We start from the raw sequence: 20,294 nt of genomic DNA, 5'->3' as shown, positions 1-20,294 counted from the left end.
TTTGAAAAGTATATAACAGATTTCTTTTTAATTTACAATCAAGTTCTGTTGGGCAACATAATTAAATAAATAAAAGATGCGCCCTGGCCTGTGAATTCCACCTCCCCTTGAGCTCTTGGAGCAGTAAGCTGGAAAGAGGGTGGGGGGGGAGGGCCGGGGAGAGAGGGAGGATGGACACGGCGCCCCTCCTCACCCAGCTCCAGCACTCATACCCACAGCTGTCCAGAGAACAAGTGTGGAAGGAAAAAAATAAAGTGCAAATTAAAAAGTGATGAAAGTATTGGTGTTTCAGTCACTCAGGAACTAAAATGATATACACAGGTAAAATGGTAAAGATAAATGTTAAAAAAAAAAAAAAAAAAAAAGCCACAGGCCAGTTTTTCCCTGGCCTCAATCAGAACTCCTGAAACTTAAAGATGACGTTCCCATGCTTCTTGGAATGGGCTTCTCGAACTAAAGCACCGAGGGGGTATTGCACGTAGGCTTGGCAAAGGGGCAGTGACCCGGAACTGCTGGCTCCAGGCTAATACATTCGAGGCTTCCAATCCCTTGTCACCAGCGACTGTCACCGAGGCACACGGGGCGGAGGCGGTGTGCGCCTCGCCCACTTTCTGGGAGCCTAGAGATGGCCGCAGGGAGCCACTCTATTCCTGCAGCACCGCCGCTTCCCTGCAAGGTTTCTGCACTTCCTCTCCTACCTCCAGAAAGTATTTTGTAACCAAACTGAGATTTACTTCTCGACCAAGAAATAGGTTGTGTAGCATCGTTAGGGAAAAAGGAAGCCCGAAGCTTTGAAGAACAGCTGCTTTCTAAGAACGGTTTAGGAGATCTAAGGAAATTCCAACAGTAATCAGATGAAATCAGAGTAAGAGCCTCGTAATAATGACAGAGACCAGCAGGGAGGACCACGGTCCTGTCATCTCCTCAGAAATCAGGGCAGTCCCTGTGGGCTGAGGGCAGGGGTAATCCTGTTTGGGTTTCTGTTAATCCAATGATTCAAGTGAGTTCACCAGGAAAACCATCCCAAGGTGACAGGACATGCATTGGGCCAGAACCGACTCTGGAAGGACGGGAGAAAGCACAGAGGGAGAACCGACAGCCGCACATGCGCGTGGGGCGTTCTTGGCCCTGCCGGCCAGTGAGGAAGCCGGCAGGTGCCCGTGCTCCCCCCGCTGAGGTATGGAAGATCAGAGCCAGTAGTGTTTCCCACCCGAATCAAGGCAAGGCAAGAACCTGAACCTCTGCTAAGTGACTGCAGGGCCAGATTTTTTCAGTGTTACTCTTTCAGACCATGAGAGACCTCAGCTAAAATCCTCAGAAATCCTGTTCAAAGGTAGGCCACGGCACCACGCGGCTCCAGCTCGTCTCTGGAGGTCGAAGCTACACCCAACACCCCACGTGCAGGACAGAGCCCGCAGGGGCTCGTGTGCTTCGCCGGCTTCAGCTCCTCTCTCTCTCTCTCTCTCTCTCGGGGCTGCCATCAATACTCCGACCATAGCACAGCTTTGCTTCCTTTGTCCACACTGACGACGTGGGAGCCGGAGGGGGACCACGCCACTGCATTGATGGACGAGCTTCAATGGGAGAGGTCAAAACATCTGTGAGATCTTAGTGAACTGAATGCCAGGCCCCCTGACATTCAGGGAGCAAGGCTTTCTCCAACGCCCGGCTTGCTCACCAGGACTGCTGTCCCTCACAGGCAGGCCCTTGGGAATGAGCATGAGAACTCAAAGGAACCCTGCACTGTACTTCAGGAAGCAGTTTAGGAATGAAAGGAGTCAGGTCGTAGCAAGTCTACCCTAAGGCAGTAGCTCCCACCCTCCGACAAGAGCCTTGGGGGACCGACTGAGGAGTGGACTGTGGCCACAGCCCCTGGGAGCAGGGAGAGGTGGTTCTGGAGGAAAGCCCCGTCTCTGTTCCAACTAGCAGCTGAGCTTGGGTGGAGAGAACAAAGCTAAGCAAAACAGGAGCCCGGGGGAGGACTGGAAAAGAGTCTATGAAAATCTATGTTTACAACCAGACTCTCCCAAGGGAGAAGGAGAAGCAGAGAGGAAAGAGGGAGAGGCGGCGCTAGATAATGAGAGAGACAGGATGCTTTCCTAACCTTTCTCCAGCAGCCACTACTCGAAGGGCTCTAACTGGACAGCCTGTCGCATCACTAAGCACGAGCGGCCCCGGCCTCTCCCCACTGACTCTGCTCACAGCGGAGCCAGCGAGCGCACACTGTCCTCCCCGGGCTGATTCAGTCCATGCCCAAAGGGGGCAGGATCCCCAGGATGAACTCACAGCACCTCCACACAACCTCAGGGGGGCTATCATCAGGGTTCCCCTTACCCATGCTGCTTGGAAAGGACCTTCTCCACCTTCCCCGAAAGTACGCTCCAGATGTACAGAGAGCCCTCAGCCGAGCCCGCTGCCACATAACCACCATCAGGGCTGTGGAACAAGACCAGAAAAGTGTCAACGGCCCACCCCCAATTCAGCATCCCGTGGGAGAAGCGCTGGGCAGGCAGAGCGAGAACTAGGAAAGGAGGCCGCCCTTCTGCAGCTTCCCTAGAAGCTCTCCAACAGCTTTTTTTTGTTTTTTAAGATTTTATTTATTTATTTGACAGAGAGAGGCAGCAAGAGAGGGAACATAAGCAGGGGGAGTGGGAGAGGGAGAAGCAGGCTTCCCGCTGAGCAGGGAGCCGGACGTGGGGCTCGATCCCAGGACGCTGGGATCATGACCTGAGCCGAAGGCAGACGCTTAACGACTGAGCCACCCAGGCGCCCCCCTCCAACAGCTCTTAGGAACATCAGCAAGGAAGGAGACAGCGACAGTGACCCCTGGTGCTGAGCTCCCAGGTCACTCCTGCACACTCCCTCAGAGGTGAGACAGCGGCCACGTGCCCCTCTGGGATGCACCACGCTGGGGGGGGGGGGGGGGGGCGGGGCAGGAGGAGCACCGCTACTCACCTGAACACGACTCTGGTCCAATCAGAGCCGCACTTGAACCCAGGCGCGCTGAAACCAACAACAGCACCGTTACCCCGAGAGCCCACACCACCCGGGGTCTGAGAGCAGGGTCAGGGCCTCTGGCGTTCATGCGACCCCCCGAAAAACAGCAAGTCAAATAAAACCAAAACCCGCATGTCTTCAGTTACCTAAACGTCTGTCTGACAGCATTGATTCGCAGATCGATGATCTTTAGCAGGTCATCGCGAGAGCAGCTGAGGAGCTCTGTTCTGTCCGGGTTTAAGTCCAGGGCAGTGATCTTGCCCAGCAGCTCCATCTCCCGCACGATGCTCTCCGACCTACGAAAGTGATGGGAAGTCTGAGAAGACGGAACACGGAAGCGTCAGAACTTCCCCACGTTGACCAGGACGCCATGCTCCACGGAGAGAGGGAAAGAAGGTAACTGGACTGGAATGCCTTACTCTTGAAGGACAGTGAACACGTCCCAATCTTACAGAAATCACCTCAAGGACTGCTTTTATTATTTTTCTCTCACTACATTCTATAGTAATAGTTTTAAGTACTAGGACTCTGAATTGGGGAAGAATTAATTTCCTCGCCCATTTAGGGAATGCTATAGTAACTGCCAATCAGAGGTCCGGCTCAGCACGAGCTAAGCAGGGCTACTACCCATTCAGTACTCTTCCGGTGATGACGTGTCCACAGGGCCAAGGGCCCATAAACTTGCTCCGGTGGGTCTGGGATGCTGCACTGTACACGGACAAACGTGGGGCCTCTCGCAGGCTCCCCGCCTTACGAAGTTCAGCTCCAGGGCCCCCCCAAGTGCAGCTGGGTGATTCCAGGTGTGGAGATGGACTCCAGGGCAGAGTCCCCGCCCTAGGCAAGTCAGTCCCCGGTCTGGCTTCAGTTCTCCCCTTCCTCACCCCCCAGTGCAAACACTCCCTCAAACCCGTTCCCCTCCACGTCTCCTTTACTGCTGGGATGAGGTCCCCTGCTCCCAGGACACCGTCCGAACACCACTAGCACCTCTATGCACTCGTGCTGAGCGGTCCTTTGTTAAACACCCAACGGCTTACAGGAGTAAGTCACTTATAAAAGGCCATCTGATCCCAACCCACCCCCGGCTAGTCCTGTCTGCCCATGGCCCAACCTACCAGGTGGTGCTGCCTGGAAAGTCTGTCAGGCCCACTCACTTCCTAAGACTCATCCTGACAGGCATTCTCTCATGTCCTTGGACCAAGGTGCCTGGCTCTACTTCAGAACACCTCGCAGACCTGCCTATCGGTCTTCCCTGCGACACTGCAGACTATCTAGCTGTCCCTTGGTTTACCTAGCAGCTGGCAAAGTGCCTCGAAAGCACAGAGAGTGTGCTCATAAGTGACTGCTGAACGAGACAGTCTACTTCAGGGTAAAGAATGTCAAAGTACTGAGATAAATGTGGACTGGAGCTCATTTCTGCCACTTCTGGGATCTTAAAAAGCACACCCTATACACAAAACCTCATCAGAGCTCTGCCACGGGAAGACCCTCTCATCTGCCTCCCCCACCAAGCTCTGGGGTAGTATACCGGATATCCCAGAAGCGAATCTTCTTATCGAAATGTCCACTCATGACACACTGCTCCGTGCAAACGATATCGTTGCAGCTGGATCCTGCAAACACGGTCTTTATGCCTGCAAGAAGAGCGAACATTAGGAACCGAGCAGAGGCCGCTCCGGGGCTGTGCAGGGAGCATCGCTTCCCTCTGGCCCTGAGTAACCAGCGCTCCTTATTTAAACACACTCTCAAACACGGAAAGCTGGCACAAACTCAACGCCCCTCTGAATATAAAACCGGACTTGCAATGCAAACTGTATCACGCTAGGCGTAGGCTTTCACGTGGCAACAAACACCTTGCGGTTAACGTCTAATCGTACACATAGACAGAGAGACTGAATTTCCTCACAGACTTTGCTGCGTAGATCCCAGAGCTTGAGGGTCCGGTCATGACTTCCGGAAACAATACGCGCATTGTCCAGCAGGAACTTGGCAGACAGCACTTTGCCGCTGTGTCCCGTGAGTGTGTGCTAGGGGAGAGAACACAGCCAGGGTAAGCCGTGGGGGCGCACCATGCTGGAAGAGCTAGCTTCTCCAAACACCTGGAGGTATGGTCAGGAATATTCAGACAAAAGGATATGTGGCTCGACTAAACGTCCAGAAAGCCTAGCTTTCGGTGTGGCCCAGAGGTGAGGAATCAAGAGGAAGCGCATAAATCTCCCAGCACAAATAACAACAAAAAATCCAACACCACTAGTGCCAAGTTCAAGTGCCTCTCTCCCTCAAAAAAAGGGATGGGCAGTTGGAGGACCTTTTTGAAATAAGCTCTGTTACAGATACCCCCAGTCTGTAGTATTCTTGCAATCTTCTTTGTAAGTCTGGATTGTATCAAATTACAGAATTTTTAAAAGCCTGGATTTTTACCCAGTGCCTCTGAAAATCCAGGCCCTATTTAAAGCCAGAACAGACAGGTTCCCTGCAGGCATAATTTACAAAAGGGAACATCAGGACTCTTTAAATAAACAATTAAAACCCCTGGGGTTTTTTTCAATCAGAGGTCTCAGCTTGAAATGTCAGACCATAACCACAGATAGCAGCACTCCCAACAATCAAGCCCCTGGGCGGGTAGCTGTGGGGTGCTGGCCAAGGAGCGCAGCACCAGGGCACCGCCCAGCACCGCCCCCCTTCTGCCCATCACGGCAGGTACTGGAGCCCCAGGGGATGCCAAGGGTGCGGGGAGGGGACCCTGGGAGTCAGATCTTTCACTACTCCCCATGGAATGCTTTTCAGTGTGGGTCAACATGCCTCTCAGTGCAAAATCTCAAAGGCTCAGAAGGCCTTCACTGAGGTTTTCTTTTTAACCAGCCAACCAACCAATAAATAAATAAGCCTTTAAAAGCTCTGATATAGGGCGCCTGGGTGGCTCAGTTGGTTAAGCGACTGCCTTCGGCTCAGGTCATGATCCTGGAGTCCCTGGATCGGGTCCCGCATCGGGCTCCCTGCTCGGCGGGGAGTCTGCTTCTCCCTCTGACCCTCCCCCCTCTCATGTGCTCTCTCTCATTCTCTCTCTCTCCAATAAATAAATAAAATCTTTAAAAAAAAAAAAAAAAAAAAGCTCTGATATACTCACTATAACCACTAGCTTACTTACAGGGTTTCCACACTGACTCCCAAAGAGGAGATCTCAGTTTGGTGTGAGATGTTCGGCGTGAGAATTTTTGAAACCAATCTTCCCTCCCTGCTCAATGGAGCCATGCCACCTCAGCACAGGGACAGAAAACCCGGGCCCACCCGTATCCCCCCCTTCCGAAGGGAGAAGCTGGTACACATTCGAAGACTCGTTTCTCCCACGTTTAAACCTCTCCGAAACTGGAACGACAACATACACTTGCCGCCAGCCAAGGGGCAGCTGTGCTGTGGCTGTGTAAAAACCTCCCACGGATCCTTCTCATAAGATCCCGAACACTCCAGCAACAAGGCTTACATTCAATAGAGCACAGGAGTAAGGATTCCACTCAGCACAGGTCAGCCAAACTGTACGGATCACTTGGGAAGGGTACTCCTCATGCTATGTAAATTAAGTTCGGAGAAAAGAACTACTTCATCAAAGAAATCAAAGTTTTGGGTACATTCACTGTTTTCTTTCTTCCTACAGAAGTAAAATCCCAGTTGGCAAACTCCGGAGGAAGAGACACTGCTCACAAACGGGCTTGTGAGCACGCTCATTTTTGTGAGTTAATACTTTCATTGCCCTCATGTGAAAACACTCCTAAAAATTTATCCACTGCTCAAAGTAGTTTTCCACGTGACAGCTGAAGATGCTCCGGCTCTGGGGTCACAATGCTCCGGTTTTGAACAGCCGGGCTCGAACATCTGTGAAATATGAACCTCTTCCTCCCGCTGTTTCAGTAAAAGGACCAAACGAGGTGACCCGTGCACAAGGCCCACTGCTGGGAGCATTAATGCTCTTCCTTCCTGCACCCGCTAAGAGCCTTCATGGTTACTCTGAGAGTTAAGTCATCTTCAAGTGGCGATTACAGTTTAATGGAAATTTCTGTGCCCAACGGACACCGAGGTCACTTACCAACTCATGAGCACAAACAGTGCTACAGTGAACGGCTACAGGCACATAGCTTTCTCCAGGCTTATTTCCCAGAGTAAAACTGTTGGATTGATGAAAGAAAGGAAAGGGATACTGTTATTTCCTGCCTCTTCATATGTGTGTTAGGTTGCTTTTTAAAAAAGTCTGGCCTTCGGCAAATCTCGTCCTTGGAGGAAATCCAGCTGATGGGGTCCAGCTCTAAGCCCTCAAAGGCATGGAACGCAGCCTCCTCCAGGCTTCTTTCCATAATTTACAAAGTCCTTATCTTAAGCGCATCAGATTTATGTGAAATTTTTATCCACTTGGTGTTTCTGATATTTCTTTTCAATATTCAATTCAATTTATTTAATTTTCAGGTTTTATCTTCCTTTTTCAAACAGCGGCTCCTAAGAGATGGGGCAGCGGGTTCAGACGTCAGAGCAGCTTGGAACTCTCTTCTCCAGGGCCCTGCCAGGCGCCCCCCATGCCTCAGGGCAGACCCGAGGGCCACCCACCATGCAGGCAACCACCATGAGCACCAACCGGTCGACTGACCCCAGAAAAATGCAGAACTCGGTGAGGAGGTTTCTGAAGCACAAACCGCCATCTGAAAGCCAGTCCTGTCACTGTGGTTACTTTTCCACGTCAACATTAGAGAAGTGAACAAGGTGGGCTGTTCAACCCCGTTCCTCAAGTCACATTTTAGAGAGCAGCTAGGCAATTTTCCAAGGACCTTCTGGATTTTTAAGGGAGTCTAAAACACCTGCTATTCAAGGGAGTCCTCTGTAAATACCAGGCTGTTTCTAGAACACCTTTACTACAAGGATTTAAAGCCAGCACTCAGCCAGCTGCTGCTTGCATTCTGGCCTCTCCCAACACCATTCCCTTTATCATAAACACTAAGGGCTTGGATCCTGAATTTCAGAACATGGACCTCCGTGTTTCCAACATCCTCTGTTTACTAGGGTCTAAGTAGAAGCCAGAGCCTCCTACAAGAGGGAGCCTATTTACTCCTGGACCCCGTAAGAGTTTCATGTCTCTGGGCACAGAGAAGATGTTTAAAAAGGCCTCCTGATCTTCATCACACATACACGGAGAGCAGGCCAGATGCCCTCAAAGCCAGCTAGCCCAGCTAAGGAGGCTACCGTCCTGGCACCAGCCCCCAACCCGTCAGCAAGCCCAGCTGAAGCCTGGTGCTCCAGCACCCTGCGCGCCCTCTCCCGTGAAACTCGGCCCACCTCCGCAAACTAGCTCACTTGAAAAAAGTTTCCCAACATCATGATCTCTGTCTTCCAGGTCCGGCTCCCACCCCCAAGTCCTTATTTCCAACCCAAGGGCTGATGCCCACCTGAATACAACTCTTTTACCAATGAAAAATACCATCCTGCACAACTGGCTGACCCCTCAACTGCTTGCTGTTTTCCTCCAAGGGTCTAGAATGAAAGGAAGACTGTATGTCCTTCTTCCCGGTGACACAGCTCTGCTGTACCTGAGTCTCTAGACGCACTAGAATAGTCCAGGTCAAGCAGACGAGCATGGGGCCCAGTTCCCATTCCCATCTAGTAGCTGTGGCTCCTCAGGCAATTTTGTGGGCTTATCTGAGCCTTGGTTTCCCCATAACCTACCTCACCTTGCTCCCCTGGGGATGAAAAAGCAGTGGGGTACATACAATACCTCAGTACGGGGTCTGACCCATAGGAGCCACTCAAGAAAAGTCCCTTTTCCTTCAGGCAAACTAACGACCGCAGACGTATTCAACCCTGTCGCAGGTGACCAGTAAGTGATCAGCGGTTAATAGAGCACAGCACAGCCCACGGCGGATTATCATGCTGCCGCGAGAACGGGCTAGGCCCTGTTGAGGGTGCAGAAGTAGAGGGCTGCAACTGAAAACTTGTTCGAGTGTGGGAACAGATGTGACTATGCTTCCGCAGAGGGTCCAGCCCTGCCCGCGGGGGCCCAGCGGCCACCTCCCTACTCCTCCATTCAGACAAGAACACAAAGCGGGCTCTTCAGCTTTCACAAGGGAACGTAATCTTTGCCAGCTTCACGCCCCACACTTTGCATGTGTAGCCCTGGATCTTCTTCCAACTCAGAATGAAGGATCACCACTACCTGTGAGGTACTGACTGGCATCTAATACCGGTGATGTTCCCTACAGCTCCTTCAAGAAAATGGAGAGCCTATGTGATAGGTTAACTGTGCATTTTTAAAGATTCTTCTAGCCGCATCCCGGCATCATCAAATCAGACCACTGGCAACGGACCATTCTGCTGCAGCTCCCCGCCTCTCTGCAGATTTACCTTGAAGAGGCTCTCAACGCCATGCCTCGTGCGGGCTGACGTACAAAAGCTTGTGTCAAACTTTTTTCTTCATAGAGAGCTCAGCCTCCCTCTTATCTTTCAACAGCCTCTGCTTAATGAGCTCATGTGAAAAGCGCTTCAGGCTTAAGGAGAAAACCGTGTCTCCAAATTAAGCTGTTTGTTTTTCATTAGAACCAAAGTGCTATAACCACCAAGTTTTGGTCTTTGTTGTGGAGGCCAAGGGACTTCTCCACAACTTTGGGTTCGCATGTGAATTCCTTCACGTGACTCCAACCTTCCCCTTTTCCCTCCAACCTGCTCCTACCTTGTGTCAAAGTTGTGGTTCTCGCTATCCTAAGTGCACCCTCATGTACTCCTATGTCCTACTTGCAGCTTTACTCTGTGAGCTCATTATTAGTCTTGGAGACATAACTTTGGAGACATAACTTTTACAACAATGCTGGGATCGCTGAAGTTCCGCTAAAACGGACACCTGCCCCAAGTATCTAGTTCTTAGGAACAGGAACACCCTGAGTCTTTCATGTGAAATGTGATGGCTTCCTCGTGCAAGTATTTTGAAACTAAATCTTAGACAAAGGAAGAATGTAACACGGAAACACAAATTCTCCCAAGGGGGAAAGGGAAGGGCAGGGGGAATCAAGTATGATTTTCAGGAAAACAGGATTCTCCTAATTCATCAACCTGCCATTTCCTATATTTTGTGCCTTGAGAACCTCACGAAGTTTGGAGATTATACTAACTTTCTTAACTGGGTCTTACCCGTAACCGATAATCGTCCACAGTCCAGATTCGACTTGCAAAATCATTTGAAGCTGCTAGGAGGTAAGATCCCTATGGGAATAAGGAAGAGTGGGGGGTGGGGGAGAGACAAATTTTAGACAAAATAGAGGATTTCAGTCCACACAATACAAATTCCCTAAGAGCTAAGTCCAGAAAGGTTTACTGGATGCTCAAAAGCTGCATACCTGATGTGAATACCAACTGTTACCCCAGTATTCTGTCAACCCACCAACTGCGGTAAATCCACACTTTGCTCCTGAACTTGCTCAATCCTGCCATCCTGCTGGAATGTTGCAGACTCTCCAGCGCAAACTGGAACTTGTCCTCTTGAGTTCATAAGCCACCCCTTCCACCCCCTTCAGCAATGGCAAACACCAATTCTCTACACACTGTCCAAGCTGCAGAGCCCAGAGGCGCCGGCCTCTCTCCTCCCGCAACCTCCCCTAACTACTCTCCCTGAGATCTGCCCGTCTCTCATGCACCTAGATAGACCCCCTCCCCTCCCCCTGCACCGCCGGGGCTTCAGCCAGCGCCTTTAGCAAGTCTGCAGAAGCACTGACTGGCCAGGGAACCGCAGACCTGCCTTCCCCACCCAGACTTTAATACGGTCACAGCCAGCACAGAATTTATAATCTACCTGCATCCTGACCTAACACTGATTGGACTTAAGATTGAGAACAGCAGGGAAATCGTCTGAGTTATTTTTAAATTTCAGGAACTGGATGTCTTAAATGGTTTCTAAGCAAGCGCGCTCATTTCCACAGACACGGGATACTCACAGCGCTGTCAAATTCGATGCTCGTAATTCCCGCATTACTGCCAGACAGGGAGCCCTTGAACTCACATTTATCTGGATAGAAAGAGAGAGGAGAGAAAGGAAAGTACGGCCAACACCGACGTTACAACGGGGCACCTGAAACACAGTGGCAGCCAATTAGAGGCTACAAAGAGCAGCTGTCCTGCACTGAGGCAGCATCTCAGAGCAGCGGGGCAAACACAGCAGTGAGACAAGAGTAGACAGCTGGTCAGCTGGAGGGGCCATGCGTGTGTAAGCCGACGCAGGGCCCAGCACTGCGCAGGCGCTGTGTTGTTCTTTTCAAGAACTTTAGAATCACCAATTCGCTTTACAAAGAATTAAGTGCAGGAATTTTAAAGACATGTCAATCTGTCTAGAGACCTTTAGTTCTGCAATTTCGCAGTAATTCAGATAAATACACCTTTGCGTTTGATTACTATTTGTATCGATTTAACAATCACTTCTGTAGAACCTGACTACTAAATTTTTCAGAATCTATGCGTTAATTCTCATTAGGGTCTGAAAAGAAATTTTTTTTTAGTTATGTGTAACTGGCTAGTCCTTAGAATGCCAGTAAAGCTAGTCTGGAGTTTCTGGAATTTGTACACTTCCCATCTCCGAGAACCAAAGATTCTGGCAATCCAACTGGCTGCCAGCACTCTCCTCCCCACAACCTCCCTCACCAACAGACCCAGCACAGGCTCCTGGGTCCTGCTCTCAGATATCTCTGGCCACCCATGCGGGAACTTTAATGATGTAGGCACAAACTGACAAGAGTACAAGTCTCAAAATGATGTGATTAAGCCCCTTTTTAAAAGGTACCTTAAGGATGACAAGATCAGAAAACAATTAGGGAACCATTCAAATCAAATTCATAAAAGGGGATGGGGCGCCTGGGTGTCTGTTGGCTGAGTGTCCGACTCTTGATTCCGCTCAGGTCATGATCTCTGGGTCTTGAGATCAAGCCCCATGTCAGGCTCCGTGCTCAGAGCAGAGTCTGCTGGAGATTCTCTCTCCCTCTCTTTAAAATAAATAAGTCTTTAAAAAAAAAAAAAGATTTTATTTGACAGAGAGAGAGAGAGAGCGCGCACAAGCAGGGGGAGTGGCAGGAAGAGGGAGAGGGAGAAGCAGGCTTCCTGCTGAGCAGGGAGCCCGATGCAGGGCTCAATCCCGGGATCATGACCTGAGCCGAAGGCAGACACACTTGACTGAGCCACCCAGGAGCCCCCCCCTATAAAATAAATCAATCTTAAAAAAGAAGTTCATAAAAGGAGAGCACAAAATTGGAAACGTTTCAGAGAACAGCCTTTTCTCTTAATACTTCTAACTGGTAATAATTATGATACGAATACTGGTTTGGAACTGTCAAATACATTTAGGGTCAGGATTATTAAACTGGTTGATGAAGCCCACCCTCTGAATTTATTTGCAAAATACCTGTATAGCACATTTAATGCCTCTTCTTGGATCCTAGCTTTCATTAGATTTTCAAAAGTCAGAAAAGGCCAATATCCACTAAATAAGGTCTTTATTTAGATTAGATCTTTATAAAAATATTGCTGTAAATTCTAAGAAATATTGCTTTGGCTTATGCCCAAGATATCAGTCTATTTCTCTGGTAGTTAACACATTGCCAAAATGTAAAAAATGACCAACAAATACTATTCTACATAAGAGGCTGATTTTAAACCATCAAAAAAAAAAAAAAAATCCTTTCCAAAGTTCTTTACCTAGAGGGCACCAAGGGAAGGTATGTCAACATCCCAATGGAGCTTCTGCAAAAAATTTTTTTTTTTTAAAGATTTTATTTGACAGTGAGACACACAGCGAGAGAGGAAACACAAGGAGGGGGAGAGGGAAGAAGCAGGCTTCCCGAGGAGCAGGGAGCCCAATGCGGGGCTCGATCCCAGGACCCCAGGATCATGACCTGAGCCGAAGGCAGAAGCTTAACGACTGAGCCACCCAGGCGACCTGCTTCTGCAAAATTTTGATAGAGGAAGGACAGATGCTCCTACTGGGCAGAAAATGCCATTCTTCTGATACTTTAAAAGGGTAAAAAATAGGACCCCCAAACTATTTCATAAAAGGCCTTTTGTACTTAGTCTCTTCCAGGATTCAGTAAATATTAGCCAAGGAGAAAAAACCTGCCAACTGAATAAGCGATTTGCAGAAGAAATGCCCTATAATTAGGCCATAACTGATATTTGGCCCCCAAAACTATACAAAGTGCTGCCAAACAGTCTATGTTATTTCTATAAACCCAGTAGAAAGTTCTCATTTTATTGACACAGATTATGCCAATATTAATTTCCATTTACTTCCTTTTCACAGCAGCAAAAACGTAACACTGTTACTAAAGGTTGGTTCTAATTTTCTTATAAGCGCTTTTACTACCAGGAAGTAAAAAGTATTTCTAGAGTTATTTTTATTTAATCACAAGACATAATCAAAACAGATGATTTGCTTCAATTTTAAAAACCCAAATCTCATAAAACTATTATTATGATACGGCTTTATTACTGTATTACCGCGATTTTCACAATTATCATTCATCAGGTGTTTCTGGGTAAAACGGCACAAATTTTCATGGGCTTCAACTACCTGTATCTGCCAGGGATTTAACTATGGAGTCACTTTCCAGGAAAAAAAAAAAAGACCAGGGCAGACAAATTTGATGCTTTACTGATAATCTATTATAACCAAAGGGATCAATAGATTGCTCTTGCTCTAAACATACCAAAAGTAGTCACCCACATGCTTCTTCAGCCGCTCTATAGCTCAGGGGAGGCCACAGTGGGAAGAAAGAGCTTTGCAGTCAGAAGACCCAGTTCAGGTCCTGGTTCTGCCACCCCCTTGCCACCCTAATCAGTTACCAGCCATGTAAATCAACTATGTAAATCAAGTAGTGTCTCTTGAGTTTTCATGTTTTCGTCTTGTCAAGTAGGGGCGATACCCACCTTTCAAACTGCACGGGGCTGTGGTGAGGATCGGGGGAAGTAACGCAAAGGCCTGCTGGATCTACTTCTTGTTGGACAGTGGGCATGTAAGTGCTACAACTATGGAAAGCTGACAAAGTGGTTCTTATTAAAATCTTCAGCCTTATTCCTCGACCTTACTTTATTAAAAAAAAAAACATGAGATTTAACTAAATCTCAAAATGCTGAAATTGAGCTATCCCCAGCTTCAGAATTCTAAGAGATGCATTAAGTCCCATTTCCTGTTTTAATGCTTCCCATCTGAGTACTCTGAAGCCACTTCTGAAACAAGGTCTTGATCTTCCGGCCCTTGATGATAAGCGGCTTGTTGAATACATTTTTCCTGAAAGATACACCCCTCTTTTTAGTCTCAAGCTTAGATGTGACCTCAATCTTTTCCCCTAGGCCAAAGCCACTGGTGTTATTAAATGCACACACCTCAGCTCAATGTATAGTTTAATTCTAAAGTCTACGACTTTAAGACTTTTTATTTTGCTTCTAAAACCTGTATTATCTTGGAAGATGTTCTAATTATATCTGAGAAAACATAAACACTAACGAATCCATAACTTAAGAGCATTTTCTAGTCACTACTTTAAAACCCCGAGCAAATACCCACTCAGCTATAGCATCTGAGATGTTGATAATGCTTTGGTCAGGTAATTCCTTACACAAAATACAGGCTATTTGAAGAAGGTGAATGATTTAAAGATTGCCTGAAGGCAAGGTCAACCAGATGTCACCAATGCAGGCTCTTTGCACTCTGGGGTCTCACCTCCAAACACTTCCCAAAGCTTAACTCTCCGATCCATGCCTCCTGTGGCCAGCAGCCGGGAGCCCGGACTGAACTGCACAGCGTTGACTTCCCCATCGTGAGCATCCTGCAAGACAAGCACCCTGCTTCAACCCCCATCACGGTCATTCCCGAGAGAAAGCCCAGTACAAATGAACACTCTGGATGCCTAACCAAAGGTGTTAGACACTCATCCAGAAATGAAGGAGATCTGCTCATAAACTAACTTGGATTCCTAGCCCAGGGTCTCCTATGATTGTTACCATTTTATTCTTAGAGTTACAGTTCCACTTATTTAAATACATTGCAACCTTCTTAAAGAGTATTCAAAATCCGCGTAGACTAACTGCCTGAAGTTTCTCTTTGCATTAATTTTATTTCTTCTTAAGAAAAATGAAATTTCAGTCTATATTCTACTATGATCTTAATAGCTTAAAAGTAAGCCTCTGATTAACTGCCTCTCTTTTGGTCCAGATTATGTTAATGCTACATGCTAAACTATGTAGTCAAAGTAGAGCATGGCTTCTCATGATAAAGTCTTTATGGGCTTTCCTAATCTGAGTATATCCTCATATGGAGTCCTAATACGAGCAGATACCAGTCCTGCTACTATACATCAGTGTTACAGTGGGATTCTATTCAGTTCTGGAAACAATACGGCACTAGCGTGTACTAGTAGGGTCACTTTTGCCAAGTTTCTTAACTTTCCGAACTCTCAGCTCAGTTGCTCATCTATAGAAAAGGACTTCCGCCAAGTTGTGTGACCTAGGACTGTGCCTGATCGTGAATAGGCCTTCAATAAAATAGGTGTCACTTGGGGGAATTTGAATTCTTCACAGGGAAGAATGCCTGGGTGGCTCAGTCGGTTAAGCATCTGCCTTCGGCTCAGGTCATGATCCCCGGGTCCTGGGATTTAGCCCCTCGTTGGGCTCCCTGCTCAGTGGGGAGTCTGCTTCTCCCTCTCCCTCTGCCTGCCGCTTCCCCTGCTTGTGCTCTCTGTCAAATAAATAAATAAAATCTTAAAAAAAATAAATTCTTCACAGGGAAATTTTTTTTTCTCTAAAAGTTTAATTATTTTGGAGAGAGAGAGAGAGAGCGCGCACACACAGGGAAGGGACAGAGGGAAGGGAGAGAATCCCAAGGAGACTCCCCACTGAGTGCAGAGCTTGACAGAGAGCTTGATCTCATGACCCCGAGCCGATGACCTGAGCTGAAATCAAGAGTCAGACTCTTAATCGACTGAGCCACCCAGGCACCCCTTTGCAGGGAAATTTTTGAGACTGGCATCCAAACTAGAACAATCTGAAAAGATGGCATCTTTTTTTGTGTTCAAGATGGGAAGGGAAATGGAGTAAAAAGCATTCCCTCCTAGAATGGAAGAATACCAGATGTCACTAAAACCTCTCTTAAAGGACTATGGGGGCGCCTGGGTGGCTCAGTCGGTTGGGCGTCCAACTGAGCCCCGCATCGGGCTCTGTGTTCAGCAGGGAGTCCGCTTGGAACTCCCTCTCTCCCTCCGCCCCTCCCACCCTCTCTAAAATAAATAAATCTTAAAAAAAAAAAAAAAAAAAAGACAGACTATGGATGCTGAAATCTTTATGAACTACAACGTCTGGGATTTGCTTTAAATTGCTCTGGCAAAAGTGTGTGGGGCAGAGAGAATAAAACTGGCAGACGCAGCTAACTGAGGCTGCCTGACAGGATGATGGATGATGGGACCCGGAAGTTCTTTTACTCCCTATCACACAAATGTTGGAAAATTTCCATAATAAAAAGGGAAAAAAAAAGACTGTGGAAAATGTGGATTATAAATATTAAATTATTAAACAGGTCATTGGGGGGCGCCTGGGTGGCTCAGTCGTTAAGCGTCTGCCTTCGGCTCACGTCATGATCCCAGGGTCCTGGGATCGAGCCCCAAATCAGGCTCCCAGCTCCGCGGGAAGCCTGCTTCTCCCACTCGCCCTGCTTGTGTTCCCTCTCTCGCTGTGTCTCTGTCAAATAAATAAAATCTTTTAAAAAAAAATAAATAAATAAAAATAAACAGGTCATCAATCACTTGCCTAAAACATCATTTCGGGAAAACAAAATCTTATTGTCACATTTGCTTGGGACTGAAAACGATGTCTGAAATATTATCGAAAGCATGATTATTAACCGACTGGGATATAAACATCACTTTATTTTGCTTGGTGATCTGATCCTGACCCAGCCCTCGTGTCCCACTGCTGAAAAGCTGGTGACCAACCTTTTCGCCTCCATGTGATTCCCTTCCTTTTCTTTTTTTTTATATCTTTCTACTTAAGAGGTCTCAGATTGAAAACTTGAGATCATGCACCATCACACCCATGACTGCCGCTCTTCAATCTCCTGCATAGCTGGTTCTGTTGGATATTTGTCAGCTGTGAACTGTATCCTCTCAGAAACACACGCTGACAGAATCCCAAATTATCAGCTGCTCCATTATCCCATACACACGACTTAAATGTGACAGGAAAAAACAATGGGCTGCTGGGAGTTGAGGGCAAGGAAGGGGCTGTGACATTAAGTGCAATCAGACCTTTTACCAATCATCACTGACCTCCAGGGACTCACAGGAGTGAACAGAAAGGGGCCTTAATGGTCCCCAGGCCAACTCCTCATCCAGAGGGAGACTCTCTTTGTGACATACAAGGTGGTTAAATCACTCAGCCGGTTCACTGTGTGGAAATCTCTATTCGATTCCTCCTTATGCCTGGAACTGTAAGCCTTCCCCATATAAATTCCCTCCCATTTTTACAGTGAGTCTTTCTCTCCCCTGAAAGCTGGCTCCTCTAACTCACCCCATGTAATCCACGAGTCAGCCCAGCTATCTGGGCTCTGCCTCTCCATCCCCCCACCCCGACCCCCACCTGCCAGCCCCGAGTCAGGTACCCCGCATTTCCCCAGCCTGAATCCATTTCTGCTCAGTCCCCCCAGCTGGGACCTGCTTATTCTTTTCTACTAGCGCCCAGCTCTGAACTCCAGCTGAGAGCCCAGCATCACAGTGTCCTCTGCCCAGGACTGTCTCCTACTTCCAACTTTGTGCTCCTAACGAAGGGAAGTCACACAGATATGGGTATAATTCACGGAGCAAACAGCTGCCCTTACCCACCTTCTAAAACAGACTACCGACTAGAACCTCACTCTAGATTGGAGCCAACCAGTGACAACAATGACACAAATTACTGTAACTTCTCACCAGCCCTAGTTCCTTCTCCCTTGTCCCATCTTCTCATGCTAGCGATTCTCTCTCAGCCAGTCCTGTATCACAGAAAATGTTTGTAATAAATTCTGTCCCTAAGCAAAATGTATCAATCCCTTCCATCAGACACAGCCAACAGGTGTAAAAGCTTGCTATTGCTCTAAATAAAATAGTAGAAAGCTAGCTGCTGTAGAGAATGGACCCTTGAACGGTCAGGCTCGGTTAGCACACAAGGCTTGGTGGCACGTGGGGTTGAACCACACTTACGAAGACACACGTCGCTGCTGTTGGCACTCTCACTTCTTTGCTAGAACCAGGATGAGGATCCACATTATCCTGGGGAACTGGAAAGGAAGAGACAGAGCGCCTCCTAAGAAGTAACATAAAGGAAAATATTAGGATTACACAAGGCTTCCTGTCCACCAAACGCCCAGGAGGGATTCAAAGACAACTTTTGACAGTAGCTTCTTCTCCCTCCTAGACTCTTCGAACCACAGAACAATTCACCCGACCAGAGGCATCCTCACCCAAACGATACCCGGAGAGGGATCCAGCACATACCTGTACTCTCTTACTAACTCATAGACTCCAAAACCCAACACTGAAAAGCAATCCCGCAGAACTGCTTCCCAGCCAATAAACTGCTGCAAAAACGTTCTCAACGTAATATAACTGCCCGCTCCAAGGGAGCTCATTTGTATTCTGATAAGACTACTTCAAGGTCACGTCTGCGTCTAGCTATGATCATTCTCAGCGTACAGTGTGGCCAAGGCGGAGTCGAACGCATGCCAGAGGAGAGAGGGAGGAGAGCGTGTCCGCTGTGCAGGGCTCAACCTAACCGTCGCCCGCTCGAGAGGCTGACAGCGCTCCCAGGAACATGCACAGCGGCCTGGGAGACGCAAGCACATCCAACGAAGGGGATGAAGCGGCAATCAGCACAATCATCAAGGAGCCACGCTCACATGCCGGGCTGAGAAGGTATTCTTTTCACCTGGCAGCATCAGGAGAGTGATGTCCCAGAAGGGGAGACTCGGACAGACTAAAGGTAAGGCCAGATCAGCACGCAGCGAGAGTAAGAGAAAGAAAACGGAGGAAAAAAGGAAGAAGCTAGGTGAAAAGCTGAAGTCAAAGCATCTGTACGCTGGGCGCCACAGGAATTTTGGTGTACGTTTAAAAAATGGTGATAAATCATATACAATACTTATGAATATTCACACATATTAACAAGGAAAGGTGAAAGTTTTCTAACCTACCCAAAGATATTAGTGATAGAATCCAGAAGGCCTCCAGCAGGCTGCGAGAGTCGCTTACTAAAGAGGAGGGGAGGATAGGTTTAAACCTTAGAAACGTTTTGCCCACGATTCATCAATAAAAACAGTCCACAAAAATAGGTACCTGGGAGTATGTTTCCCATCGAGTCCCCAAACCCCAGCGAAGAAACCCCTCAGAGGAGCAAACCATCAGAAAACAGGGGGAAGGCAAGAGGGAGGACCCAGCTTCGTTAGTTTTAAAAGACACAAGGTTCCCTCGCGTTAAATTAACTGTCCTAGAAACTGTGCTTTAGACAATGACTCGGGCAATCTGACCTAACAGTGTTGGCTGTTAACAACCAATCCCCATCCTTTCAGTCCTGCTTTATTCAGCAAAGAGAAAAAATCTTGGAACCCAAGTACGAAGCAAACAGTATGATCTAAATACTCATCCCAACAAGGTGTAACTGTCCATCTTGTGGGAAGCCACCACCTCACAGGGTGGTGGCAGCGCTAGGGGGGCTTGCTTCCCATGACGAGGTGACCTAAGGAAGATGGGGACGCTCAGGAGCCCACGATCTCCACAGCTGTGTAGGCAGGACGGGCCGGGCGCTCCAGCGAGGGGCCTGGATGCATCGAGCAGCTCCTGCCGCGGCCACAAACGTGCTGTCGGACTGCAGCGTGAGCGCTCCTTTCCTGGCCCGCGCTGGCTACTTACCTGGTCGTTCTGCTGACGGCCCGCACGGGAGACGTCTCCTCCGTGTGATCAGAGGTTTCGTCCACAATGACTTCAATGTCATCATCCCTGGAAAGAAGGGCAAGAGGCCAAGTCTTTGATCCTGCTCGGCAGGAGCTTTGTGGTGAATCTGTTCCGCAAAGGCCAGCACCGTCTCCTGGTCACACGCAGCCTACGCGACTTGGCTGTGACAGAGACGGCCAAGGGCTCTCTGGAGAAAAAGGAACAGCCGCGCTCTGAATGACACTAAAAGAAACGTTTAACCTACTGACATCAAATCCAGAATTCCAGCTGAAAATAACTTTAAAAGTGATCTTTTGATCCTCTGAGGTGTAAACATTGCTCCCACTT

The 20,294-nt window shown here is 48.2% G+C and overlaps 1 protein-coding gene and 2 non-coding genes across 5 annotated transcripts in view; all 3 read right to left on the bottom strand.

The window, feature by feature from the left end:
• ATG16L1 (autophagy related 16 like 1) overlaps positions 1 to 20,294 on the bottom strand; it is a 37,174-nt gene continuing 16,880 nt past the window's right edge. The window contains exons 7-19 of one of the 3 annotated variants that reach the window (XM_036109583.2): positions 19,926 to 20,012; positions 19,211 to 19,267; positions 18,949 to 18,996; positions 18,225 to 18,327; positions 14,720 to 14,825; positions 10,953 to 11,023; positions 10,153 to 10,224; positions 4,901 to 5,021; positions 4,523 to 4,628; positions 3,144 to 3,293; positions 2,956 to 3,003; positions 2,335 to 2,436; positions 1 to 1,574 (exon numbers count right to left, since the gene is read on the bottom strand). In XM_036109583.2, the coding sequence (XP_035965476.1) occupies positions 1,481 to 1,574; positions 2,335 to 2,436; positions 2,956 to 3,003; positions 3,144 to 3,293; positions 4,523 to 4,628; positions 4,901 to 5,021; positions 10,153 to 10,224; positions 10,953 to 11,023; positions 14,720 to 14,825; positions 18,225 to 18,327; positions 18,949 to 18,996; positions 19,211 to 19,267; positions 19,926 to 20,012 (1,165 nt within the window). In that variant the 3' untranslated portion in view covers positions 1 to 1,480. The remainder of the gene's footprint in view (positions 1,575 to 2,334; positions 2,437 to 2,955; positions 3,004 to 3,143; positions 3,294 to 4,522; positions 4,629 to 4,900; positions 5,022 to 10,152; positions 10,225 to 10,952; positions 11,024 to 14,719; positions 14,826 to 18,224; positions 18,328 to 18,948; positions 18,997 to 19,210; positions 19,268 to 19,925; positions 20,013 to 20,294) is intronic. The other 2 variants (XM_036109584.2, XM_036109585.2) reach the window with 2 other exon arrangements.
• Positions 5,548 to 5,772, bottom strand: LOC118546701 (small Cajal body-specific RNA 6). The gene has a single exon (XR_004922722.1).
• Positions 17,042 to 17,316, bottom strand: LOC118546700 (small Cajal body-specific RNA 6). The gene has a single exon (XR_004922721.1).

The sequence above is a fragment of the Halichoerus grypus genome, chromosome 4 (assembly GCF_964656455.1).
Source record: "Halichoerus grypus chromosome 4, mHalGry1.hap1.1, whole genome shotgun sequence".
In the NCBI taxonomy this organism is placed as follows: Eukaryota; Metazoa; Chordata; class Mammalia; order Carnivora; family Phocidae; genus Halichoerus; species Halichoerus grypus.
The sequence above is the reverse complement of the archived record's forward strand: the minus strand, read 5'-3'. Positions and strand labels throughout refer to the sequence as shown.